The sequence below is a fragment of the Mercenaria mercenaria genome, chromosome 8 (assembly GCF_021730395.1).
Source record: "Mercenaria mercenaria strain notata chromosome 8, MADL_Memer_1, whole genome shotgun sequence".
In the NCBI taxonomy this organism is placed as follows: domain Eukaryota; kingdom Metazoa; phylum Mollusca; class Bivalvia; order Venerida; family Veneridae; genus Mercenaria; species Mercenaria mercenaria.
Genome location: NC_069368.1, coordinates 73419844 through 73440973, shown reverse-complemented (window position 1 = coordinate 73440973; position 21130 = coordinate 73419844). Strand labels below are relative to the sequence as shown.

The window sequence follows — 21130 nt, the reverse complement described above, 5'->3', positions numbered from 1 at the left end:
TTGCTGTTTAAATATTCTTTTCAGTTATGATGTTCACAAAGACGAAAGTGCTGTATAATATATGCAGTTTGTAACAATCGTCCAGAGTGTAATGGAAAACTGCATTAAGTTGTTCTATATGTCCAATGAGTAACGGCAGTTTCCAATTCAGGTCTTAATGGTTATTGTTGAACATTCATTAATTAAATATTCATGATTATGGTTATTTGCACCATACCTGTAATAAAGTAGAAATTTCATTGTTCCTTTACAAAACAGATAATGAAATATAATGAAGTATATTGTACTTAAAATGAACAAAACAATGCATTATATTGCTTGAACTCATGAGGTATAATCAGCAGTATAATTGTAGGAAGATCAATTCATCTGCCTGTGAAGTAACATATTAATTATTGATGATTTTTAAAGTTTGTAAGTGCAAGTATGCTTTAAGTTCAAAACAATTATAAGTAGCAGTCTAAAATGAGGAAATGAAATAGGTAAAAACCCAGCTTGTCTGTACATATTCTGAACAGCATTTTATAGGCCCATTAAAAAGATCTAGAAGTCTTGTCTCCATTATTGCAGCTTTGGCTTTCATAGCTATCATGCTATGGGTTTCATATTTACACAATAAGTAACCTCAGAGACAGATCACTACTGTTTTTGTAGTCAGTAGCTCAAAGTTCAAGGTTACAGGGACTCAAGTTAACTTTCTTTTCAAAAATCAAAAAAGTTAAGCTTCCGAAGACTTACATTTGCAAAAGGAAGGTGTTTTTGTTTGTCTTGTCATTGGTTCAAAGGGGAAGGTCACAAGGACACATTGCAAGTCTAGTTTTCTGTTTCTGGAGTGAAAAAAACCCCAAAAAACAAGACAGTGTTCAACTTGCAAATGAGTGTTTTTATGTCCTGTTAGATGACACTCTTGTTTGCTTATGAATTCATAATGACTGGTGTTATGACAATGTGCAGCAGCACTCTTGTTTGTGTATGACCTATGACACACAAGTTACTTGTATGTTGATGTACAGTAGTGCTCTTGTTTGGTCTTAGTGCTCATGCAGTGTACGAAATTCAGATTTGAATCCACTAGCCCGTTCGGGCTACCAGATTGGAAATTTTCCAAGCCCGACACCAATTTCACTAGCCCGAACTTTAACACGTTAAAATACATAATTTTTGCACCATATAACATTTTGTTTTACAGACATCTCAATGCATGTTTGAAGCAATAAAAAAGACATACAGTACATTTGCCATGTTTTTGAAAAATTTTAACTCGAAATACTCCACTCCAGATCAGCATGGGCAGAGTCCAAAAGCATCGGACATGACACTCCTTGCCAAAACGAAATCTAAACTGTTACACCCGATTTTTTAGGATCCACACTCGCCAATTACTGCAACTCGGACTGTTGACAATTTGCAAGATGTAATAACGAGTGCTGATTACACATTTACACACACGCTGATAGCATAATTTAAGCTCCGCCTACTGCAGGTACTTGTGAGATTTTCGCGAGAAGTGTGAAAGCTAATCAAATTATCCGTTACGCTAGAGGTGATTGTATTCAGCCAATTAGCGCTGCGGTTATGTCTTTGACATGTGTTTGATTGTCAACACGTGAGAGTGCAAAAACCAACAATAATTCCATAAGCGTTTCTCAGTCTGGAAAATCACGATGCAGTACTCGTTTAATTAGCATGATTTTTTTAAAAAAATTAGGAAAATTCGGTAGCCTGGTCGGGCTTGTACCTGCGGAAAATCGGTAGCACGAGCTGAAATTTGGTAGCCACGGGCTGTCGGACTACCGCGAATTTCGAACACTGCTCAGGAATTATGACCATTTATTTGAAGTGGGGTGGCACTCTAGTTTGATCATGAATTATAACCAGTTAAGTGCAGTGGTGCTATAGTTATACCCCAAGAAATGAAAGTATATAGGAGCTATATTCAAGTAATGCATGTCCATCCAGTGCAGCCTGTCTGTCTATCCATATTTGTGTCTGCTTGATATCTTTTTAACTGGTTGGAAGATTTTCATAAAACTTGCATCAGGTATTGACCTTGTCAAGACGACATGCAGAGCCCACAAGGTAATACAATACCCTGGTCAAAGTTAAACTTTTGAGGACAGAGGTCAAGTAGCTTAACTTCATGTTTGTTACATATCTTTCAAAAATTTTCCAAAAACTAGCATTAAATATTAGCCTCATGTGCAGAGCCAAACCCAGGGCACCTAAGGTCTGAAGTCAAGGTCACACTTGGAGGTCTTAAATTTGTGTCCTCTCCAAATCTTTTAACCACTGGAAGAGTTTTCATAAAACAGTAGCATCAATTGTTAACTTTATCATGATGACATGCAAAGTGCACAACCCAGGTCACCAGGTCCAAGGTCAAAGTCACACGCTAATGTCAAAGATCACATAATTCAAGTTTATGTCCCCGCCATACCCCATATCTTCTAAACCACTGAAATGAATTTCATGCAACTAGCATCAGTTGTTAAACTCATGGAGGTGCAGCCCATGTCATTAGGTTCAGGGTCAAGGGTAACACTTGAAGGTCAAAGACCATGATAACAACAGTTTACTTTTCCTGTATCAAAGCTGCGTCAAGGGGTATTAATCACCATGAAATATGATTACACAGCTACTAAACACTAGCGCCACCACCAAATTGTGGTGATAAGGAAAAGAGCTATCAACATTTCCGTGGTGCAGCGATACCGTTTCTACTTGTAAACACGTGAGTAAAATTTATATTTTGTCTTATATTTTCATTGATAGAACTTTTTCGAAAATCGGAGAATGTAGTTCCGTGTAACAACATTTTTACTACATGTTGGCTGTGATTTCATTAAAATAATATGCAAATTGTGGTGTCAGGAGCTTTTCTCCTGAATCTGACAGTGGCACATTTTCATATCGGCCAGTATCCGAACACCATTCCGATGAATAGACACACTGTAAGAACATACCTGCGCATGCAAATGGTGTAGAAATGATAAATAACTTTATACGCACACACCATGAATAATAGAATCTCTGGTTAGAAGAAATATACCAGAATTTTAAAAAGTGGTGGCGATATAACTCTAGTGATGGCGCTATACAGTAGTGGTGGCGCTGTTACGACATTCAATAATACGAACTGCTGACGCATCCGGAACAAAACAAACACCAACATTCTCTAATTGATAATTTTCCTGCAGGGAATTATGTTATTAAAGAAAGAAAAACACGATCATAGTTTACTGACCCTTATGACACATCCTCTATCCAAGAAAAAAAAGAACAAAATACTCACAGACCCTTTGGACTCTTGTAGTCAAAGTAAATATTTTCCTTTGTTTAAAATGTTAATGTAGAATTATTTCTAACTTTTAAATATTATACTTAAATACAAATGTAAGTGTACTTTAAATTCAGGTCAAGAAAAATAGTAGCAATACTTTTATTTCAAACATAGATTTGTGTCCAGGAAATAATTTGAAGATAGTGTAGAATTTATTTGTTATATTAAGATTCTGAAAGTTACTCCCCTTTGTTTTTATACGTTGTTTGCATGTCATTGTAAACAGAAGACCTTACTTTCACAATTCTTTCTGAAAAGTGAGTACAGTACATTTTCAATTCCAATCCATTAAATACGATTAATCAATAGAGCTTAGATGTACAATCTGAATCCATATACATGTAGATTATTTTGCTATCATGTAGAGGTTACTACATGTATTTTGTTGAGTAACGTAGTTTGGGTGTAGTGTGGGATATGTTGATAACATCGATTATTGTAGAAATGTCCATGGCTTGCAGACAGACATTTTCATATATTAAAATTGAATATAACAGCCACTAACCATATACAACAGTGCCACCACTACAGTATAGCGCCACCACTTGAGTGTATAGTGCCTCCACTTTCAAAAATAGTTGTGTTTTACCTTTTAACTGTTTTTCGTAATTGTTTGGCGTATGGGAATACGTGTAATTCATTTCTACACCATTTGCATGCGCAGGTATGTTCTTACAGTGTGTCTATTCATCGGAATGGTGTTCGAATACTGGCAGATATAAAAATATGCCACTGTCAAATTCGGGAGAAAAGCTCCTGGCACCACAATTTGCATAATATTTTAATGAGATTACAGCCAACCTGTAGTAAAAGTGTTGTTACACGGAACTACATTCTCCGATTTTCGAAAAAAGTTCTATCAATGAAAATATAAGACAAAATATAAACTTTACTTACGTGTTTACAAGTAGAAACGGGCGATAGCTGCACCACGGAAATGTCGATAGCTCTTTTCCTTATCACCACAATTTGGTGGTGGCGCTAGCGTTTAGTAGCCGTGGATTAGTTATGTTGAAATGCAATGATCAGCTTTTGTTTGATCATGAATTATGACCAGTTATGTTGAAATTCATTGGTGCTAGTAATTGGTCATGAACTATGGCTGGTTTTGTTTAAGTGCAGTGGAGCTGTTCTTTGCACATAAATTTCACATGAATTTATAATGACCTGTTTTGTTGAAGTGCAGTGGCACTCGTCTTTGATGATGAATTATCGACTGGTTATGTTGAAAATGCAGTAGTATCAAAATTGATGGGCTCTGTTCACTTTGATTCAAATTAGAAAACTTGAAGCTTACATGAATCACATTCAAGTCAGTATTTATTACTGGTACCTTACTGTTGTCGACTGTTGACCGCTGCAAAAAGTGAACCTGGTCTACCATCGATGGACATTTCGTCAACTGTAGATGTAACATTTGTAACAAGTGGCATCATTGCAGTTTATGTTCACAATCCTCCGGACTAGCTGGTAGATCATGAAGACCATTTTTCATTTCTTGTTTATAGCCATGGTCATCAAGACAAAGAGGTAGACCAAGGACATAAGACAGTGGTTAAGCATTATTGACCATGGTCATTGAGACATTACAATTGATCATGGTAGACCAGGTTCATTATCTGCAGGGGTAAATTAAAAATACCGATCATAAAAGGGTGAAAATACATGTAACCTAAAAGGGGGGAATTTTATATTTGTCAGATTCACTATCATTTTGCATTGAATGGGAAAGAAAACTGGTGATTCTGTTGTTGTAATCATGTTTTATTCTTCAGCAAACAAAGAGTACCGAATACATTCATACCTCTAAAAGGTCTAGTATACAGAAATTTAAGATATACTATATCTAAATTGAGGTATAACTTTAGTACAAATACCCAAACACGATTTTCAAAGCAATACACATACATATACAATACAGTATTTTGTTTCACGTCCAGGTGAGGGCGAGCACTTTACCTGACATTAATCGTGTTGTAACAGGCTGCAATGTGCAGCTATGATTTTGGCACCATACTCCCAGAATAGTCTACGAATGTGTGCCAAGTCTATTTCTGGACTAGCACATATCCAAAATAACTTCATAATGACTCAGAAAATAGCAAGGAGTTTCTTACAGATCGTATACTAGATACTACTCTGTTTTGATTCTGCCAAGTTCATTCTGACAGTAATGTACATATCTCGCTGCAGTAATACAATTGTCAACTATTACATGAGGCAAATATGTGATTGAACGTGATGATAAGGCTAAAAATGTTTTCCCTGATAATTATATATTTGAGCCGCGCCATGAGAAAACATAGTGGCTTTGCGACCAGCATGGATCCAGACCAGCCTGCGCATCCGCGCATTCTGGTCAGGATCCATGCTGTTCGCTTTCAAAGTCTATTGCAATTAGACAAACTGTTAGCGAACAGCATGGATCCTGACCAGACTGCATGGATGCGCAGGCTGGTCTGGATCCATGCTGGTCGCAAAACCACTACGTTGGTTTTCTCATGGCATGGTTCATTTAAAGTTTTTTCTTGCAGGATGCTGAGTAGGCCTTAATGTCTATGAAATATTTGCCAAGACTGATTGTTAAGGTCTCTGCTAGTTTTTACCCGGAATGCTTTGATTATTCAGTTCTAATTGTCTGTGCTATTTCATATATGTATAAGTCTGAATAGTTAGTTAATGTTGAAAGTTCTGAGAGGAGTACACAGTACAGTTATGAAGATTTGGCATATGTCATGACTTGGCACATTCCTAACAAACTTATGCTGTCGCTATAGTTTATAAGTTTTGTCGCTCAAACTTGTTACATCATCAGGAATAAAATCTTATCGTAATAATTGTTTTGTTGCATTACAAGTGTTTTTAACCCCTTTCCAAGAGGTAGTACATCATTGTTTTGCTGATGTCCATTGGTCAGTGGGTACTTTCCAGAGGGCCTACATTATGGTCAACTTTGAAAAGAGAATTGCCTTAAATCAGTAAATGACCCATATACTTTGGGGGTCACTTGGTCAAAGGTCATTATTGTGACTGAAAATGGTGTACTTTGGGGGTCACTTGGTCAAAGGTCATAATTGTGACTGAAAATGATGTACTTTGGGGGGTGAAAATGGTGTACTTTGTGGGGTCACTTGGTCAAAGGTCATAATTGTGACTGAAAATGATGTACTTTGGGGGGTCACTTGGTCAAAGGTCATAATTGTGACTGAAAATGGTGTACTTTGGGGGTCACTTGGTCAAAGTTTATAATTGTGACTGAAAATGGTTTCTAATCAGTAAGTTGAGATGGGTTTGGCCTACTGCCTTCTTAGAATGATTGTCTGTGATCAAGAGATAATCTGTTTTTTTTTTGTTTCATTATGTTGGATGAATAAAGTTATTATTATTAAGTCAATGGGGAAGACCTTGGTTGGTAGGTTGCCAAGCTTCATGAGATGATGACCTATAGTCATTTTGTCAAAGGTCATATTTATGTACTGGCTTGGAATCAAATTCAATCAGAAAAATAGACAACTACAGTAAATTCAAGCATCTTTAAATCTGCTGTTACACACATTATTACAAAAAACCCGAGATCGCAATAACAATATGTCCTTGGTCAGCATGAAATGGCTTTTAATGTCAAAACAAGTAAAACTGACATAAAAATCATGATGTGACAATTACGGTCATCAGCAGTATAGTAAACAGTATGTGACAGTATAAACAGCTCTTAACCAGTCATTTACAAGCTGTAAAATTGCTTACAAGGCAAACAAGGAAATGCAGTCAAATACTGGTGCTGATATTTCTCTGTTCTGAAACTATGTGCAAAGGCCCCCTTCTGTATGGATGTTAGTGTAACGGACATCTGTGATTAAGATATGGATATCAATACTTCAAACACTAAAATAACCAGTTGTCTCCCCTAGTTATTAAAGCCAATTTGCTCAAAGACCCTCATTTAAGTTCTGATATCTAAAACATGGAGCTGATTTGCTAGCTGTTTCTATTTGTTATAACCATTTATATATTATGAAACAAGTTTGAGTCCTACCTTTTCATACATTTATCTTTTTACAGGGACAATAAAGTTTACATTATACATGTGACTGTATTAAAAGAGTTATGGCTATACTGTCCCAGCAGAAATTTCCTCCATTTTATTGACCACCCATAAATAATGAAGGCATGTCCAACATTCTGTCTTTACTGCTAGTTTCTAAATGATATATAGTCAATTATGATGTTTACCCCTGTATATCATCATGGCACAACAGGCATAATGGTGCAATCATGAAAATTTGAAATATTCAAAGCATGAAATTTGGATGTAAATTATAAAATTTATGGTCAATCTGATAGGTAGCTTTGAAGCATTTAAGAGGTCTTACAAGGTCGCTCAGAAGAATGCCCTTCTGAAAAATTTGGTATTTTTGTCTATTCTAGCTTTGTAAGAGGACAGACTCTCCGCTTAATCTCAAACAGTTAGACCTTCAGAGCAGAAGCTGGAACATACAGAATTTTACGATGACTCTTATATGTTCTGTAAAACAATATATAGTGAATAAATTCATGATGGAAATAACTGTGAGAAAGTAAGTCAAAATGATAAAACTGCTACTTAGACGTGAGATATGAATCTTGTTGAGAATGTTACATAGTACGTGTAACAATGATAAAATTGTGATATATAGCTCTTCATACCCTTCTTGAAACATCTTCACTCAAGTGTGGACATCCATATCCTCTCGATAAGATGCCATATAAATGTAAATAAATCATTTTATAAAGAATTTAAACAAAACAATGCTGTTTGGAATACCAGTACTTAGGTCACAATCTGCTGGAAATCAGTTAACCTGAGCCCATTGTAACTTAGAGATATTCCTGGTACAGGTAAATCCTGATCCCTCGAGTATTGATAGCTCCAGTTCCAGGGCTGACTGTAGCAGTCACCAGCCATTTTCCCTACATTTTCTATGATTGGATCATAGGAAACTTGAGCTACAGATACAGATAAGCTTTTGTTAATTGGGTATTTACCTCTTTACTTTTTCTGTAATTAAATTTTGTACTTTTTAGGTAACTGTGTATTTTGCCTTTTTTCCATTGCTGAATGACCCAATTTCTACCCAAATTATTGCTCAACAGCTTTTTTTTTTTATAGATGGCAATCGTTTTTTTAAGAAAATTAATTGTGTACCATAACATATTTGCTACTTTCCATTGGCAACATCAAATACCCAAGTAGCTTATTTAAAGTTTGATCGGGTTGTGGTCGCTTTCTCCATCCCCTGGGTGCCACTTTTTTCGAAGCAGAATACGAGTATTGTATTAGAGACTGCGGTTTACAACATTTAATGGAAAACAGCCTAAAGGACCAATCTGAATAGAACGTTTAACTATACATCAATTATAAATAGTGGTCAACGTGATGGAAATACTTCCAACTGAACCAGTATATACGCCTACGACAATGTTTTCAACTTTCGTAATAATGATACTGGTTTGTAACACTCTGTTCATTTAATTGCGACTGAGGGATCAGAGTTTTACTGTACCAAAAATTCTAAGTAATTGCGGGTCTGTAAACTTTAATTTACCTAGCTTTCCTGAATGCTATAAAATTACTAGATAAGTACTGTTTGTCTGAGACACAAAGACAACTGTGTACCAGAGAGCTGCTGGAAGGACAGTGTACTTGACTTTCAAAATGTTTAACAAGGTATTATTAATAAATGATGTTAAAGTATTAGTGTGAGTAATGTAAAAACAAGAACTAAAAATGTGCCCACTCTATTGTGGCAAGGACAAGGTCAAAGCTTGTCAGTAACAAAACACACCAAAAGAATGTACCACTAAACAGTACATAAAGTAACAACAACCTGACAAATGAGCTCATAATGTCCATGGTAAATGTCTATCAAACAGTTAATATGACCAGTTTATAACTGTATAACCTCGCGGGGGACGGTCATTTGGACACAAGACCAATGACCGTTGTGGTCAAAATGCATGTCATCGTTAAGAAGGCCATATGACTGTGGTGAACACAAACAGCTAGAGAAAAATTGGTAAACTATCAAATCACTGTTTCAGTTAATTTATACTAGTTTATACAGCAGTCTTCCTCCTCCAAAAATTAGTGATAAAAGAACATTAATTATTTTTTAAATGACAATATGTCCAAAGTAATGCTTCATCCACCTGTAACTTGTGTTAGGCAGTTTCTAATTAATTGTAACTTGCAGTCGTTTAGTGCTTGCACTGAATCCAACAAATTGGTAGGTATGTATAACTAAAACACTGTGGAAAACTTAATGGAATCAGATGACCTGGTTCGTTCAGTAAGTGTAGTTGGCAGTTCCCCATTATGTTCAAATCTCAGTTTTGTGTCCTGTCAGTTTTGATTCATGTGGGAAAGTTGTCAGTTGCCGGCAGGGAGTGTCTTCATACTGGTAGGGCTTCCAGAGACATTGGTTAATTGACTTCCTTTAATAAGAAACCATGATAAATACAAAGCAAAAGGAAACTGAAAAAAACTGAAAAGCTGTTGAAAAATGGAATTTAATTATCAGTACAAACAAAAGAGAAAAAAAGGAGCTGTTGTCAATGTGGGTCACAGTAATATTTCAGTATTAAAAGCCAGGAGTAGATTTAGCTAATGGAATGTTCTTTAGACATTTTCAATTACTGTTCACATAGAAATGACCATTCTTAAAGCTCTGCATTAAAGGCTGCTATTAGTGGCTAGGAAATAAATCTGTAGCCCGCTCTTTCTTGGTCAATATCTAACCAATTAAGGTAATTAACTCTATTTCACACCCAATCGATATAACATCAATGTTAGAATCCACTGCATTGTTTACTAGATGCGACATTATTGAATTTCCGACTAATTGTAATCCATCTTGCGAATGGTCCCGCTGATTTTGTAGCACTATGACGCAATTGAAAAATAATATTTTAAGGATACTGTTTTGATTGCTTATGGAGAAAGTTTGCGGGGAGCAGTTCTTTTGTTTGAACAGGGGAGAATTTATTAAATTTCTTGAAATGATATTTTTTACATATAGAGTGAATGAATATACTTTTCATTGACATTGCCTTTACTTTATGCTTTCAAACTGTTTAATATGACACTTTAGAACATTAAAAAAAAGCAATCAAACAGAAATTCAGATGCTCATTAAATTATATGTGATATAAGAGCCTGATAACTTTCACTTCTCTTTAGCAGGGCATACAATATCAGCAGAGGGTTTGGGACCCTTTAATTTCGTAATAGCCCTGTTGAAAATTTCATTAGCTTTTCATGAAATGTTCATGAATTATTTTATGAATGAAGTCATGAACTGAAAATGGAACTCTTTTCTGTTCATGAACAGATCATGAACACATTTTAGGATTTTGTTCACGAAGAAATTCCGTAATGTGTTCACGAACAGTTCATGAACTGGAAAGTACCATTTTCAGTCCATGAAAAGTTCATGAATAATTCATGAAACTTTCATGTTGCCTGTTGCAAAGGCACAAAATACCACCCTGTCGAAAAATTTCATGAACCTCAGATCTTAACAGGGGCCACAAACAACTCTTTTTTTTTTTGAAACTACAATTATTTAGCAGACTGACGATCTAAGCCAATGGCACATCATATGAAATCTGACAACTGTAGGTCAAAGTGTTGTTCAGTTAGTGGCCAGAGACTGTTTCTTTTAGTCTCAGTCGCTGTAACACTCAACAAATGACATGAGTAAGACAGTAAACTCAAGAGTGGGATTGGAAGCATAATAAGAAGTAAACAATTGCTGCATAAAACACAAAACATTAAGTTAAACAATGTATAATTTACTTTAATCTCAAGATTGAAATTCAGATACTTGCCTCGCTTCAGAGTCGTGAAAACTTGTGACATTTTAAAAGGATTCTATATTTTTTAAAATGAACAGTAACGACAACACTATAATTACTTCTTTAATATTCGGTGCACTCATGTTCCTTTTAAACCATTCCTTACTGTAGTATGATAAATATTTCCTTCTTATTTGCTACACAAACTTCTCAAATCACATGTGCAAAAAAAGTTTCCCAGCATGCAACAAAATAATGGAAAATGAGCATGTGACATTATGAATTTAATGTTCATCAAAGTTCATGAACTTATTCATTATTGTAAAAGGTTGAATAAATCTAAGTATTCTGTATAATGAATGAATATTTCAATGTTCATGAATTAAGTTTGCTAAAGATGTTTTGTTCATGAACCAACTCAAATTTGTTCATGAACTTTTCACGAATAATTGTTCATCAACACACTTTATGAACAGATCATGAGCAGTTCATGAACTGCTGCTCATTAACTGTTCATGAACTTTTCATGAAAGTACATGAACTCCTGAACATTATCTTGACTGGGAGGCACTGAAATGACACTGTTATACCAGACTAAATCCTGTATTATTGAGCAATGGCTAACTGTTTATACTGCTGTCCAAGTTTTTGTAAGAGAGAAAGAAAGTAAGTGAGGAAAAAACATATTTTGTAAGATGTTGTCATCAATATTTCATTGTTGCAGAGACTAGAGCCACCTGAGATACTGTCTCTACTATTGATTTTAATACTAGGTGAATTGACTATGTAAGCACAGTTTGTTGCAGGAGGGTGCCAAGAAAATGTGTGTTTGTCGTATACAAGTAGATCCCCATAGAAACAGAGTCTGACATTTTACTATTATTATAATTATGTCTCCCCCAGGAGACATATTGTTTTTGCCCTGTCTGTCCATCCGTCCGTCCGTACGTCACACTTCATTTCCGAGCAATAACTGGAGAACCATTTGACCTAGAACCTTCAAACTTCATAGGGTTGTATTGCTGCTTGAGTAGACGACCCCTATTGTTTTTGGGTCACTCCGTCAAAGGTCAAGGGGCCTAATCATTGAAAACCATTTCCGATCAATAGCTAGAGAACCACTTGACCCAGAATGTTGAAACTTCATAGGATGATTGGTCATAAACAGTAGATGACCCCTATTGATTTTGGGGTCACTCCATCAAAGGTCAAGGTCACAGGGGCCTGAACATGGAAAACCATTTCCGATCAATAACTAGAGAACCACTTGACCCAGAATGTTGAAACTTCATAGGATGATTGTACATGCAAAGTAGATGACCCCTATGGATTTTGGGGTCACTCCATTAAAAGTCAAGGTCACAGGGGCCTGACCAATGAAAACCATTTCCGGTCAGTAACTTGAGAACCACTTGACCCAGAATGTTGAAACTTAATAGGATGATTGGTCATGCAGAGTAGATGATCCCTAACGATTTTGGGGTCACTCTGTGAAAGGTCAAGGTCACAGGGGCCTGAACATTGAAAACCATTTCCGGTCAGTAACTTGAGAACCACTTGACCCAGAATGTTGAAACTTCATAGGATGATTGTTCATGCAGAGTAAATGACCCCTAATGTTGTTGGGGTCACTCCGTTAAAGGTCAAGGTCACAGAGGCCTGAACATTGATAACCAGTTCATATCAATAACTTGAGAACCACTTGACCCAGAATGTTGAAACTTCATAGGATGATTGAACATGCAGAGTAGATGACCCCTATTGATTTTGGGGTCAGTCTATTAAAGGTCAAGGTCACAGTGGCTTGTTCATGTAAAATCATTTTTTTGGAAATAACTTGAGAACCACTTGACCTACAATGTTGAAACTTAATAGGATGATTGGACATGCAGAGTAGATGACCCCTACTTATTTTGAGGTCACTTGATCAAAGGTCAAGGTCACAGGAGCCTGAACAGTGACTTGAGAACCACTAGGCCAAGAGTGTTGAAATTTAGCGGGATGACTGGACATGCCAAGTAAAGGATCCCTATTGCAGCCAACCATCAGTGTCTCTTTGACTTTCGCTCCTGACCCCTATTAACTTCTTGCCTATAGGACTTTGCATTGGGGGAGACATGCGCTTTTTTACAAAAGCATTTTCTAGTTAATACTGGGCTTATATATGAACATAATTAAAGAATCAGTTTAAATTTGCATGCTTGAAATGATGTTCATGTAGCTTTTACAACTTCCTGTTTGAATGCATCAAGAAAACATAATCCTCAAATGATATCAATGTGCTTTAAGATAATATTAATTAAAAAAAGAAAATGTTCAAAGAAAACACCCAATGATATGTGAAAAGGGGGGAAAGGATGTAAAATTTATATTTTTTGAGCACTAATACTTGAAAAATGTTGTTGCATTTGAGATACAAATCTTAAGTGTATTCTTGCTGTTTTTTCCCAATGTGTATGCCTACGCTTTCATTTGATGATATTTTTACTTTAACACAGATAGTATCAGACTCATTTTGTGAGAGGTGTAGCCGGATTTTAACAAAATTAATGTACAAAACATTGTCATCTAATTGTATTAAATATCCCTTGTACAGTTAGGCAGTGAGATGTTTGCTCAGCTGCCCAAGCCACTGTCTGTACATTATGACAAAGGCTGCAGTTTGAACCCTGCAGTGGTCACTTTTGGACTTTTAGAATCAGGTGCAGTATTGCTACTTTGAAACTGCCCAACTACTCAAAAGTGAGTCATTAACCTTTAGCCTGCTGATGGCAAGTGATTCTGCCTTTGCGACCAGTGCAGACCAAGATCAGTCTGCACAGAACCATGGTCTGCACTGTTCACTATTCAGTCAGTAAATTTTCATTGAACATCCCTTCAAATCTTAAATGGTATTGTCCAAATTGAATGATGGACCAGTCCAGGGGGTTATAGGAATGGTCTCCGTCCGTCCTTCTGTCTGTCCGTAACACTTTTGTGTCCGCTCCATATCTCCTAAACCCCTTGAAGGATTTTCATGAAACTTTGGTCAAATGATCACCTCATCAAGACGATGTGCAGAACCCATGAGTCAGCCTTGTCGGCTCAAGGTCAAGGTCACAACTCAAGGTCAAAGGTTTGAGCCTTCCATTTTGTGTCTGCTCTATATCTCCTAAACCCCTTGAAGGAATTTTATAAAGCTTGGGTTGAATGATCACCACATCAAGACGATGTGCAGAACCCATGAGTCAGCCATGCCGGCTCAAGGTCAAGGTCACAACTTATAGTGAAAGGTTTGAGCCTTCCATTTTATGTCTGCTCTATATCTCCTACACCCCTTGAAAGATTTTCATCAAACTTAGGTCAAATGATCACCTCATCAAGGCGATTTTCAGAACTTATGAGTCAGCCATACCGGTTCAAGGTCAAGGTCAGAACTGAGGGTCAAAGGTTTGAGCCTTCCATTTTGTGTCTGCTCTGTAAGTCCTAATTCCCTTGAAGGATTCATATGAACTCGGGTCAAATGATCACCTCATCAAGGCGATGTGCAGAACTCATGAGTCAGCCATGCCGGCTCAAGGTGAAGGTCACAACTTAAGGTCAAAGGTTTTAGCCTTCCATTTCGTGGCCGCTCTATCTCTCCTAAACCCCTTGAAGGAATTTTATAAAACTTGGGTCAAACGATCACCTCATCAAAACAATGTGCAGAACTTATGAGTCAGCCATGCGGGCTCAAGGTCAAGGTCACAACTTAGGGTCAAAGGTTTGAGCCTTCCATTTTGTGTCCACTCTGTATCTCCTAAACCCCTTGAAGAATTTTCATCAAACTTGGGTCAAATGATCACTTCATCAAGAACTCATGAGTCAGCCATGTCAACTCAAGGTCAAGTTCACAACTCAAGGTCAAAGGTTTGAGCTCTATATCTCCTAAACCCCTTGAAGGATTTTCATGAAACTTGGGTTAAATGATCAACCCATGAAGTTATTGTGCAGAATTCATGAGTCAGCCATGTCAGTTCAAGGTCAAGGTCACAGCTTAAGGTCAAAGGTTTACCCTTTCACTATCCATAGCAGTGGCGGGGGATTTAGCTGTCTTTCAGACTGCCTTGTACAAATTTAGCAGGGTAAAGGTTAAATGTAGTAATAAAGCTAAGCAGATGCATACAAAAATCCATGATTTTGAACAAAAGTAGAATTGTATCTTAAATTTTTGTTGACAGTTATAAAACATATCAAGCCAAATGTCCTCAGCTGTCTGAATGATATAGAAACATGAATGAATTCTGCAGGAAATAAAAGCAAAACTGACATCTCAAAGTTTTATGTTTTTGCCAAACCAAAAAACACTGCTTGTTTATTTGCAAGGATTAATCTAAATATTTTGTTTTGTGGGTTGGTGTCTTCATTCAAGAAAATTTGTTATATTTACATGCATAGACAGTAACTGGTATAATTCTAAACCTACAGTTTGCATATTCCTCTGTTGTCTTTAAGTAAAGACTGGGAAAGTTTTTATTGCTGTCACAGCCCGAGTTCGATTCCCGACTCAGGTATCTTTTTTCTTGATTTGTCATTTTTAAGATAGTTTAGAAACAAAAAGTTGTGTTCTAAAGTTTATATGATATGAGCAAACTTCAGTTCTAAAGAAAGTGTTTTTTTAGCCAAGATCAGGAGGTCTGTGACTTACAATTTTGAGATGTTGACAGCTTTTTAACTTTCTTTAAGTACTTGCAAGAAATATGTGAGTGAATATTGTTCTATTGCAAGACTTGACAGAAAATTGCTGAGTTGCAAGAGATACAACCGGGCATGATTGATAATTTCATTCCATCTTAGAATGGCACAGTTGTTAGATATAAGTCTGAGAGTTGACAAGTTGTTTAACATGATTATGACTAAATATTTCAAGTTACATATGAAACTTAATTCAGTTACTGAACTGCTTCATGATGACCATTCAATATTTGTAGGACAGCTTGCCTTTGTGGCTGAGTGGGTAATGTCACTGACTTCAAATAACTTTCTACCCCCACTCCCTACACCATGTCCGCCCCTGTCCTTATTTTGAGTAAAATAAATATAAAAGCTTATGTATATTTTCAGGCTCTCAATAAGAAGGAGCATAAAGGTTGTGATAGCCCTGATCCTGAATGTGATCCCTACATGAACTCGATGACCTTCGAAGAAAAATATAACAGAATGAATGAAGATTACCAGCGAGTGCTGCAGCAACAGAATCAAATGAGGGTAAGTTGTGTTAACCCTTAGCCTGCTGGCGGCAAGTGATTCTGCCTTTGGGACCAGTGCAGACCAAGATCAGCCTGCACATCCGTGCAGTCTGATCATGGTCTGCACTGTTCGCTCTTCAGTCAGTATATTTTTGGTAAGTACCCCTTTTAACAGTTAATGGTACTGTCCAAATTGAAAGATGGACCAGTCCATTATAGAAATTTAGCAGGGTAAGGGTTAAATAAAAGAATGTGTAATGGTACCATACATTACTGTATCTTATTTACTAGACTACTGCTCAGTGGGAAAAGCCCCCAAAAAAGTTGGATAGTATCCTTGAGCAATGGGAATTTCTCTGTGACAATTTAATGGAAGACTGGATTAACCCAGTAAAAGAAACAACTGAACCAACCCATCAGATACTGTAGACATGTCAATAAACAAGGGCACTTTAGCCTACTGCAGACCATGATCAGCCTGCACTGGTCGCAAAGGCAGAATCACTTGCCGGCACTGTTCGCTATTTAGCCAGTAAATTTCAGTGAACACCTCTTTGCATAATAAGTGGTACTGCCTAAACTGAATGATGGACTAGTCCATTTTATAAATTTAGCAGGGTAAAGGTTAAAAAAAATCTGACATCAAAAATAGATACTGGGTATTTCTGATGAAACTGATCATACATATTTAGTTTGAAGTCATGTGACTTTTAGATTTGTGAAATACATGTATTATAGGAAAGTTGAGAACAAGTTAAGGTTAGTCAAATAACTGACAACTTAATGCAACCTTATTTATTATAAATGCCACTTTTGTTGATAAATACATGACGCTCAAATTTCTATTGTGATCAGAACAAAAATCTTTTTAGCTCATCTGAGCATGTAGTGCTCATATTGAGCTTTTAGGATTGCTAGATGTCTGTTACCCATATTGCTGTCTCTGGTCAACAGTTTGCTTTGACTAAATTCTTCTTGTGAACTGCTTTATACAATTTCACCAAACTTTGTCAGAAGCATCCTGGCATTGAGCTCCCTTAAACTTGTTCAAATTGTTCCGCTTGACAGAACAAAATGGCCACCAGAGCTAAAAAGTGGTCAAATTTTTGTTCAAATTATGTCCCTGGGGTGAACATGTTTTACAAGATAAACACAGGAAGAGCTTTAAAACCACCAAATTAGACTTCAAGTAACATGTACAGATTTGAGACAGGTGAGCGATTTAAAGCCATCATGGCTGTCTTGTTTTAGCAGCAAGAAATTTGTGCAGATTTGAGTGTTATATATGACCACTTTAGTAGATATACAACACAACTGATGTAGAGTGGCAAGTCCCATATATCAAATGACTTGAGTAAGATGAATGTGTGAGTGGTCGCCCAGATTTTTTATTTTGATTTACACTGTTCAAGTTATCAGTGCAGTAGAAAATTATTTCATGCATTTGATAAAATGTCAAGGTTATTGATATTACTTTGTCAAAAACAGGGCAGTTGGTTATTTCATGCATGGGTACCGAAGCTGAATGAGTACAAATTTGAATCCAGTTTTTAGCTCGACTATTCGAAGAATAAGTAGAGCTATCCTACTCACCACGGCGTCGGCGTCTGCGTCACACCTTGGTTAAGTTTTTCGTACCAGTCCACATTTTGACAAAGTCTTTTGAGATAAAGCTTTGAAACTTTCAACACTTGTTTACCATCATCATGGCCAGTTAAAGGCAAGAGCACATAACTCCATCAAGGATTTTGGCTGAATTATGGCCCCTTTTGACTTAGAAATCATGGTTAAATTTTTCGTACCAGTTCATATTTTGACAAAGTCTTTTAAGATAAAGCTTTGAAACTTTCAACACTTGTTTACCATCACCATGGCCAGTTATAGGCAAGAGTACATAACTCCATCAGGAATTTTGGCTGAATTATGGCCCCTTTCAACTTAGAAATCTTGGTTAAGTTTTTCGTACCAGTTCATATTTAGACAAAGTCTTTTGAGATAAAGCTTTGAAACTTTCAACACTTGTTTACCATCACCATGGCCAGTTATAGGCAAGAGTACATAACTCCATCAGGGATTTTGGCTGAATTATGGCCCCTTTCGACTTAGAAATCTTGGTTAAGTTTTTCTTACCAGTTCATATTTAGACAAAGTCTTTTGAGATAAAGCTTTGAAACTTTCAACACTTGTTAACCATCTCACCATGTCCAGTTATACGCAAGAGCACATAACTCCATCAAGGATTTTGGCTGAATTATGGCCCTTTCAACTTAGAAATCTGGGTTAATATTTCGTACCAGTTCATATTTTGACATAGTCTTTTGAGATAAAGCTTTGAAACTTTCAACACCTGTTTACCATCACCATGTTCAGTTATAGGCAAGAGTACATAACTCCATCAAAGATTTTGGCTGAATTATGGCCCCTTTTGACTTAGAAATCTTGGTTAAGTTTTTCGTACCAGTTCATATTTTTTGTAAAGTGTTTGACATATGGCTTTTAAACTTTTATCACTTGTTTAGTATAATAGTCTCTATCTGTAGGAAAGAGAACATAACTCTGTAATCTATTTTGGCTGAATTATGGCCCTTTTTGGACTTTGAAATTGGTTCTGTTTTCATACAAGTCCATGTTTTGTCAAAACTATTTGACATATGGCTTTTAAACTTTGAACACTTGTTTATCATTATGATTTCCATCTGTAGGCAAGAGTACATAACTATTTTGGCTGAATTATGGCCCTTTTTGGACTTTGAAATTGGCTCATGTATTGCCATTTAGTGCAAGACTTATTGAAATCAAAGTAATACAGGAACATTGTTTGTCTAATCTATTTATTTCTTTTGTCTGAATATCCGTGGAAATATTTTGACCCCATTCTTCAATCAATTCTTCGAATAGTCGAGCGCGCTGTCATCAGACAGCTCTTGTTTTCACAGAGTTGTCATTCCTGACCACACTTTCAATCTGTTGATGTCTACGAAGTAGTATTAGCCTGTGTCGCACAACAGCAGCAAAATGCCTGATCAGATAGTGGATGATGTCCTGTAAAAATAAAATAGAAAGTAACTGATAAGGTGCAGAATAGAAGTAGCAAACATAGTTATTTTTAGCTCGACTATTCAAAGAATAGTCTAGCTATTCTACTCACCCTGGCATCTGCGTCGCCGTCACACCTTGGTTAAGTTTTTGCATGCAAGTACATACAGCTATCATTTAAAGGTATATAGCTTTCAAACTTAATTTTTCTTTTTCTAGGTCAATAACCAACCTCACTGGGTCAAGTTCCATAACTTTGACATGTATTTTGAGCAAATTATGCCCCCTTTTGGACTTAGAAAATCCTTGTTAAAGTTTTACATGCAAGTTACTATCTCCAAAACTAATGCAGATATTGAATTGAAACTTCACATGCGTCTTCGGGGTTATAAAACTAGTTGATAGCACCAAGTCCCATAACTCTGACCTGCATTTTAGCCAAATTATGCCCCCTTTTGAATTTAGAAAATCCTGGTTAAAGTTTTGCGTGCAGCTTAGTACATACAGCTATTACTAAAAGGCATATAGATTTGAAACTTATTTTTTCATTTTCTAGATCAATTACCAACCTCACTGGGTCAAGTCCCATAACTCTGACATGTGATTTGGATATATTATGCCCTCTTTTGGACTTAGAAAATTCTGGTTAAAGTTTTACATGCAAGTTACTATCTCCAAAACTAATGCAGATATTGAATTGAAACTTTACATGTGCCTTCCGGTTATAAAACTAGTCCCATAACTCTGATATGCATTATGGTCAAATTATGTCCCCTTTTGAACTTAAAACTCTTTTGATATTTTAACATTTTGGGTAATATTTTCCTGCTTTTGGGACAATATTTTGAATAGTCGAGCTTGGCTGTCTGATGGACAGCTCTTGTTAATGAAACTTCCCATGTTAAAAAAAAAAAGAATGGTCTAGCTGTAACTCGGCTGGATGACAGTAATTTTATATTTTTGCGATTTTCTCAGCATATCAGTGATTGAGAATGCTAAAGCAGTATAACTAGAGCATCAGTTACATCAATTACAAGTGTATCTTTAAGATTTCAATCATTCTTGAGGTGGACAATTCTGACGGGAAGTATAAGAGAGGCAACTCTGTATGCAAGATTGACTGAAATCGACAGATGCGTTTAGACGATATTTTCAAATATTGAAGTTTCCACAGTTTTTTCAAGAGTCAGAGACATTTATATTGTTCTTCAAAGATCAACACAAACTTTAACCCTTACCCTGCTAAATTTCTGAAATGGACTGGTCCATCATTCAATTTGGGCAATACCATTTGATATTTAAAGGGGTGTTCAATGAAAATTTATTGACCGAATAGCGAACAGTGCAGACCGTGGATGTGCAGGCTGATCTTCGTCTGCACTGGTCACAAAGGCAGAATCACTTGCCGCCAGCAGGCTAAGGGTTAATAACCCAGTTGAATATTAAACCATTACTTTTTGATCAATTTTCTAGGGTCTATTATTAGATAAATCATAGGTTTACATTTAAATCTGTGCTTCTATCCACCTGTGTACAGTGACCACCTCACTTAATGACCACTAGTTGTAACTTTATATTTGCAGTGTATTTTACCTTTGCAAATGCAGACCATATTTTACTACCTTAAGTGCAGTCTTCATATAAAAGTTTTGACTGTATTCAGACATTACTGCTGGAACCACTTTGGTTGGATAAAAACTCTAAATAGTTA

The 21130-nt window shown here is 36.4% G+C and overlaps 1 protein-coding gene across 6 annotated transcripts in view; it reads left to right on the top strand.

Moving 5' to 3' along the window:
• Window positions 1–21130, top strand: part of LOC123565259 (myocyte-specific enhancer factor 2A-like) — a 156704-nt gene that overhangs the window by 108105 nt on the left and 27469 nt on the right. For all 6 annotated transcript variants that reach the window (XM_053550190.1, XM_053550191.1, XM_053550193.1 and 3 more), the window contains one exon: window positions 16259–16402. In XM_053550190.1, coding sequence (XP_053406165.1) covers window positions 16259–16402 — 144 coding nt within the window. The remainder of the gene's footprint in view (window positions 1–16258; window positions 16403–21130) is intronic.